The sequence below is a fragment of the Nicotiana tabacum genome, chromosome 3 (assembly GCF_000715075.1).
Source record: "Nicotiana tabacum cultivar K326 chromosome 3, ASM71507v2, whole genome shotgun sequence".
Classification (NCBI taxonomy): domain Eukaryota; kingdom Viridiplantae; phylum Streptophyta; class Magnoliopsida; order Solanales; family Solanaceae; genus Nicotiana; species Nicotiana tabacum.
The window spans coordinates 60,801,594-60,809,274 of NC_134082.1; the positions used below are offsets into that span (position 1 = coordinate 60,801,594).

Here is a 7,681-nt window from a genome sequence, read left to right on the forward strand (position 1 = left end):
CCCTCAAAATGAGACAGCCTTAATGGATCCACGCTGTTAGCATCTTAATTGATATTGTAGTAATAACACAATCACATAATGCTTGATACGAAGGAAAAACTGACTTGTACTTCTATGACTCTGGATTAAAGTAATTCTAAATGATTAGAGCCTTTGTTCCCCAAATGCATAGTATTTAAAAGATTTCAATTTCATGCCTTAAATGAAATGATTGGACTAGGATCACCATTATTCGGGTTCGGCTTTGCTCTATTATTTTTGGCTCCAATAAATATAAATATATATCCATATGAATGACACGTGTCCATATAACTATAAAGTACTGAGATTACTTTTTAGTTTATTCTTATATTTTTGGTTATTCTCCATCTTCTGCGGACGGTAACAAGAAGGAATTGGCCGGCGCCAATTTTTCCCTCTAAAAGCTTGTATACCTAATAGTACCAAAAGAACAAACAGACGACATCTGTCGTTGACAAAGCAAAAGGCTGTCAGGTTTGTCTTCTTCTTTTATATATATTTTGCTAATTGTTTACTTCAATTGAACTTGATTACTAATCACATAACTTTACATCTAGTCTCTTTATATATTTTTCTATTATATAAAAGAGCAACAGTTTCGACATGTCTGTTTTGTGGTATTAAAATTCAAATTGAGGGTATTATAGCCATTTCAATCTACAAATTAATACAGTTGTCTATGTGTCTCTTACTCTTACATTCACCGCATATTGTTCTCATTCTTATTATCGCCTTTACTCCTCCTTTCTCTTCGGTATTCCTTGCTGATTTTCTGATTTATCGTGGACTTCACTCTCTATCTTATTTTGTGCTTAATCTAAGTTTCATTTTACTTTGTGGTTTTCACATTTTCTACTTTCTCTCTCAAATCTCTTGAACTTGCAGGTAAATTTTATTTGTCTTTAATATCAATTTTGTTGTTTTCTATCTGTTGTTTCTCCTTTTTTGTTCCAATTTATTTCAACCCACACAATACTAAACAATGGAGGTTTACCTCAAATTCATGAAAATAAACTGAATTAAAGACAAATTTTGTCTATATTCAAGAAGATCCAGAAATTTTCGAGTTAGGGTTTTGATGGATGATATTGGGGGAACGTTTTTTTTTTGCGGAGATGAATTGAAGTCAAGAGCTCAGCTTTGAGTATTCAATCTCTTTCAAAACTTGTATTGCAAATGTTTGTCTTCTTCTTGCTCTCAAGTCTAGCTGCAGCTATTTTTTTCTCCTTTTTCTTAGTTCTTCCTTCCCTTTGGGTCATTATTGTTAGTTTTGAAATTTAATGGTTCCTGATATCTTCTCCTCTCATTTTTTCATCTTTTTTTCCCTTTGTATTCTTCGACTAATTCTGAAGTTTAGTGGTTATGGCAGGTTTAAATTGGCCAATTAAAATTTTCCTTTCTGCTTTTCGGGTTATGGCGTGTCCAGATTGGAGAAATTTGAGTTCGATATTAAAGTTACCCGATAATTTTTCTTCATTTCATATTTTTGGGTGGTAAAATTGTGATAAATATGAATCGACTCTTTGTGCCTCTTTTGGTGCCGGCCATGAGCCAAACAAATATGAATGATCTCGAAAGAGCACAAATCGTAGTGTGCGATTTTCTTCCCTGAATGACATAAAAAAATAACACTTATCATAGACAAATAGCAGAAACATAAAAAATTTACCTTGACACTTAAGTGAATGGGAAATTAGTTCAACTCTAGATAGACAATAGATAGTTGCATTTACTCTAGATGGACAATAGATAGTTGCATTTGATCAAGGGAAACATGTCGAAAGACACACTACCTCGAGCACATAGATTCAAGATGTCGCACATGTTTAGGAGATGACTGTTGTTAATATGTTTAGCTTCTCTTCTCCTCTTTCTTTCCCTATTTTTGTTTGGCTAAAAGGTGTTATCACTCTGCCACTGAAGTAGTAAAAGCACTAATATCCGCATTGCTACTTTTACAGAGTACTATTGTATTTTTCAAAGGAGTGGTATAAGGCAGTAGATTATGAGAGATATTGCCTAACATGATCAATAACCCAATAAAAGGGGGAAAAGGAAGAGGTCAGTATTGGCGAGTATGGACTCCCATGGCCTCAATGGTAAACTAATCTTTAGTTGTGTGTTCAACGATTCCAGTTGTTCCAATATACCAATATCAGGCCTTTTGAGTTTGGCATCACCATTTGATTTTCATATAAGGTGAAGTTAGGGAAAATAAAAGCTGCAACGTTGTATCGAGAAGTAAAGAAGTCGTTAAAATTGGTGATAAGACTTTTATAGTCACGTGTAGTAGAATTAACGTTTGAATTTGGATGATTTTCAAATATTCATACATTCAGCTTAGTAGATGGGCTTGTAGTAGGGGCAATGAGGTTGATGGAAGCTGAGGTGAGCAAGATAAGAGTACATCACTTGATGCCATTAGTAAATTCCTGAAATTTTATATTCACCGGGAGAGTGAAATAAAAGGTTTGCTTATTTTTTCATCTTCACATGATCAATGACTTAGAGAGTGTTTGGCTAAGCTTATAAGCTGGTCATACTGGCTTATAAGCAATTTTTGGCTTATCTACTTGTTTGATAAAATTAAAAGTGCTTATAAGTTAAGTGTTTATAAGCCAAAAATAAGCCAAAAGCCATAAGCTGGTCTCTCCCAACTTATCAAATTTCAGCTTATAAGCACTTTAGGTTTGACCAAGATATTTACTATTCTATCCCTAAAATACTTTTTTTAAAACAAAAATCTTCATATATCCAGTTCTTCAGCTGCTTATTATTAATTTCAGCACTTTTATCCAAACACATAACTGCTTATTTTCCAAATCAGCTTCAGCACTTAAAAGTACTTTTCAGCACCTAATGCTTATCAGCTACTCTAAATCAGCTAAGCCAAACGGGCTCTTAATTCATCCCGTCTACTACCTGGAGTTCAACATTGACGTTTTCAATATTGCCATAGGTACTAACAATCAATTGTAGTTGGAGCTTTTGTTGCCGGACTACTTAAAATCTGCTATATCTTTTTATGTCATATGTTTTATTGCAGAATATTAGAAAATGGAAGTGTTAGCTTCCTTTTCTATTTTTCCTTTTTGATGAGTAAACCGACAGCTCTTTATAGCTCGAATTCGATAGTCGTGGTTGATAAAGGCTGCTTCTACATGTTCTGAAAATGAACTGTTTGCTACATATTTTCGTTGAAGGAGTTCTGGTCTATGTTCTGCATATAACATGCTGCACGAGAAAGCATTAGATTGTACGCTATCCATTCATATGCAAAATCGGCAGAGAAAAAAATTGTGCAGGAGGGCCTCAGATGGTGTAATTATTTATAAACTTTTTAAATTGATCTCTTCACAAAACTTAATGTGAGCTTTTGAGCTGTCTATTATTCATTTTTATCTTTCATGTTTAGTTTACCAAAAATGTACCGTTTTTCTTAATGTAAAGATAGTTCAGTCATATGCACAAGATGTGCATCACTAAAAGAAAGCTTATGAACTTGACTGATCACTTGGAAAATAAAGTTCATATGATTGGCAATAAACAATATAGGTAAGGGTACTGTGTGCTTGAGGAGGGAGTGTATCAAACTCAGTTAGGTCCTAGGATGATTTGATTTCATTTGATTTTGTCTCATTGTCTTAAGATAAGCTTCTCAATTTAGACCAACAATTTAAGGAACCATCTATGTATTTTCTCTAACTGGTTATCGAAACAAAAAGTAAGTAGATGATGGTAGGTTCATGGTTATGTGTAATATATATTGATTGCATGAAATTGCACAATTGTATCATTATATTTCTTGCTCAAGTGCACTGGAACTTTAGAAATTCATTTTGAATCAAGAAAGTGGCAGAGAAGATCTGATATTCTATTGCATTTTCATATCTTATTTTTCGAAGATTAGTTGGCTCCTACATTATTTTTGTGTGAACTTTCCAATTTGAGTGTTTATTTCTGGTAGAAGTATTTTTCTTCTTCTTTTATGTACATAAGTTCAACTCTTTGAGAAAGTGATATCGAAAACAAACAAAAAGAAAGCAAATTTGTTTGTTGCCTAAGCAGAATTGTCTTCATTCAAATAAGGTAATTTGATAAATAATGTCCACGACTCTCAAGCTTTTTCGCCAATGCTTAAAAGCTAACTGATCATGTTGTCTCTAATTCCTATTGTTCTTACTGGTAGTATAGCAAGGAATACGGGTTTCGAAAATCTGGGATGCTGACAAAAAAATTTCATTAACTGAAATTTACATTTGTACGAAAATTTGTTGAACTCCAGTTCAAAATTGCACGTGGAACTTATATTTTGACCTCCTTTTGCCTTTTGAATCTTCATCTCTTTCTTTATTAGTGAAGAGTCTAAAGACCAAAATTGTTGTGCCTGTAACAGTTTATCTTCTTTGTTATTGCAGTTCTTGCGATCCGCTGTGGTTGTTTTCTACTTCTGTTATTCAGTAGCACTCGAACCAGAAGGCAAATTTTCTAATCTCTTGTCATTTATTTTTAGGTATTGTATGTTTTTGCTTGAGTTCTTTTAAAAAATTATAATAAACATACATAGATATTAGTCACTGTTGAAAGTATATTCAGTAATGTAAATACGTACAAATTGCATGGACATCTTTTTGCTTTTGATTTTTTACTTTGTTTTCCTGTATCTCTGTTTGATCAAAATAAACTTTTATTATTTTTTGTGCGTCCGATCAGCTACACTTACTTGGAGATTTGTGTTTGTTCCAGTGGTTCTAATCGACGAGTCATACTGATCATTTATTATTGTCTTTCTCAATATGCTTTCAGGTACTCTTCGCTCTTTCTTTCCCCTTCGTATATAATTTTTACTATCTATATTTTGTTTGTTTGTGGTCGAGCTTCTGCTGAATTCTAAGTTGGCATTTAAGGTTCCTAAGAAACATTTCAGGTTCGTAAGAACGGAACCTCATCGTTTTAGGTTTTTGGCTTGAATTATTGTTTTCGGTTATGAGTGAGTGTTCTAGCTTCAGAGACTCATTAAATGCTACGTCGAATGAATCTTATACGATTATATGATTAGAAAATAAATATGTTTCTCGACTTACGTGTTTTGTATTCGTATATATTTTATGGCATCGAAATAAAGTTTATTTTTCCATTTTTTTTATTTGACTAAGTTTAAAATTTTCAGTGTCCTAAATGAAAAACATATGATAGTTAATCATGACGTTTTCAACAGACTGAAGCAGGGTGACCAAGTGCTTAATTTTCTTGCTGATGTTTCTAAAGCTCTTATTAGAGAAGTATCTTTAAAATCTTACTATCTTAATGATTTATTTATTTTTACAATCTTTTGGTATTAGATTGCAATTGAGAGTAAAAAACAGTGAGCCTAAGGACCAACTCGATTTTGATTAAAGAAGGAGAATACTTCCATTGGCAACTACCAATATGGCTGAAAATCTGGACTCTTGATGTGGAGGTTTTTAATTATTAAATAATACCTCAAACTTCATATAGGTTCTGCAGGTTTCTTCTCTTCCCATTGAATGGCTTTAATGATCTATCTTTGCGTCAATGATTAACTTTGTGAGCATATTTGTTAGATGTTGTTCTGGCATCTTATTGTACAACAGAAAACATTTAAAGGATGTGGAGTATGTGCATTAGATCCTGCTACATGATTCAGATTGCTTTCACTCATATGGTGTCTGGGCAAAGGATTTGAGAAGTTGTCCAGTACCGAAAGTTTTGTCGCTGACAGAGTTGAAACAAGATATCTCAGCTCGGTAAAATCTCATGTACTCATTAAAATCCATATTCAGCGCCATCGTATTTTTTCTCCTATATGCTCAGTAAATTTGTTTTCCTCTTTTAACTTCGCAATACAACTTAACTTAGTAAAATGTCATGCATCTGAACTTAGATTTGAATAGTTGAATAGTTGGACAAGTAACTTGCCTGATGAAAATACCAATTTCTACCTTTAATTTGCTTGTGCAGGGTGTTGCTTCCATCGAAATATACCAGGTAATACCTAGAGTCTAATAGCCTCCTTGACCAAACTTTTAAAATTAGCTTATGAGTATTCTTGATGAAGCAGTTTGTGTTCTATAAATCAACTTGAGATCGCATTTTTAACTTTTCAAAATTAAGTTCTGCATCTACTCAAAAGTACATTTTTCCTTCTAAAAGTTTGACCAAATATCTTAACTTTATGGAAAAGTATTTTTAGCGAAAAAAACACTTTTGGCCAAAAAAAGGTTGACCTATTAGGCTATAAGCTCACTTCGAGCATAAAAGAATGATTTTGTTTCTTCTTCTTCCGCCACATGTTTTTCCAGAACTCTTGTACATAAAAGATGAAAATTTAGCGAGCATCTTAAATGAAATTTCGTGTCCTATAATTGGTGCAACTGCTACAATAATGATAGAGTACTGGAGAAGAAGTATGCAGATTAATAAAGATGAAAGCAAATCCATGTCAAATAGTCAATATTCAATTCTACGCTTGCTCCATAAAGACCTTTTATTTTTACCCGAAAAATGAAAATGAAGAGATAAACCATGACTAGAGAGTTCCTTGCATCATTATGCCTATGTGCCGGCTACTCTCGAATTCCTTCATGGCTGGATACAGTTATTGGGGTTTGCATACAGCTACCTCTTGTTTTTGTCTTGATATAATTTTGTTATATAGCGGACGGAGGTTTCTAATTTTAATGTATTTATTACATGTCGTTCAGCTATGTGTGGTGTATTCGCGTGTACTCGCATCTCTTTTTACTGACTAAATTTGAGCTTATGGTATAATGAAGCACAAACAAAGATGTATGACAGGCCATGTTTAGAAAAGTATGTCAATTACCACCAACTAATTTGGTTCTCTTGCTTTTCTTCCTCTTCTCAACTTTCTCTTTGAAAGAATGAGATAGGCTACACTAACAAATAATCCCTACAGGTACCAATATTTTTGACAGAAGCAGGCAAGAAAGGAGCCTAACCAAAGCGTGATAGCTGCACTATATTGCGTATGCATAGTATATATTTGAACGTATTTCTCCCATAGATGAAAGGAATATGCCATTTGGCAACCACACAACATTCAAGAATGGATATTTTGTCATCCATATTCATAAATAATATCCTACAGTTGGTATATAATATCGTTAAAGTCAATTGATAGTTCTTTACATGTATTGATTTTTTATTGTCTGCGATTTCATATCAAAATGAAGTTACATCTTCTATATTATTGGGCCCGTGTCTATTACATTAGACATGGTAAATTTTACACGAACACTATCACCTAGGGAAATGTGATAAGCTTTTCTCAACAACAAAAAAAAATTGTATTAGAAAAAATTTCGACATTAGTTTTTTATGAATTATAATCATTGGGTGAATGCTTATTTGTTTAGTGAGTAATTCTAATTTTTAAATTTGGATATAATATTCTATATGTAATTATATATATATATATATATATATATATATATATATATATGTTTTTTTTTTTTTTTTTTTGTATTTTAAAGTACAAAATGCTAACCTGTAATTTATTTCTTTTGAAGCATAATGGAAAACTTTGATAAATATCGGAAGAAGTTTTACCAAATAAACCTCAAGTGTATATCGATTTTGAGCCTAAACTCTGGCTTGAATTTGAGAGGTGACAATG

The 7,681-nt window shown here is 32.7% G+C and overlaps 1 protein-coding gene across 10 annotated transcripts; it reads left to right on the forward strand.

Annotated features, from left to right (window-relative positions):
- Positions 1-735: 735 nt before the first annotated feature.
- On the forward strand, positions 736-7,179 carry LOC107814577 (uncharacterized). 10 transcript variants are annotated; one of them, XM_075249485.1, is made up of 8 exons: positions 2,747-2,980; positions 4,440-4,500; positions 4,735-4,827; positions 5,364-5,529; positions 5,607-5,789; positions 6,004-6,030; positions 6,747-6,855; positions 6,962-7,179. In XM_075249485.1, the coding sequence occupies exons 1-4, from the start codon at positions 2,881-2,883 to the stop codon at positions 5,416-5,418; spliced, it is 309 nt and encodes a 102-aa protein (XP_075105586.1). In that variant the 5' UTR covers positions 2,747-2,880; the 3' UTR covers positions 5,419-5,529; positions 5,607-5,789; positions 6,004-6,030; positions 6,747-6,855; positions 6,962-7,179. The 10 variants fall into 10 exon arrangements, with proteins under 10 accessions (XP_075105593.1, XP_075105591.1, XP_075105590.1 ...); XM_075249492.1 differs by lacking the exon at positions 5,364-5,529 and having other exon boundaries at positions 736-2,980; positions 4,768-4,827; positions 5,637-5,789; XM_075249490.1 differs by lacking the exon at positions 6,747-6,855 and having other exon boundaries at positions 775-2,980; positions 4,768-4,827; positions 5,637-5,789.
- The last annotated feature ends 502 nt before the right edge of the window (positions 7,180-7,681 follow it).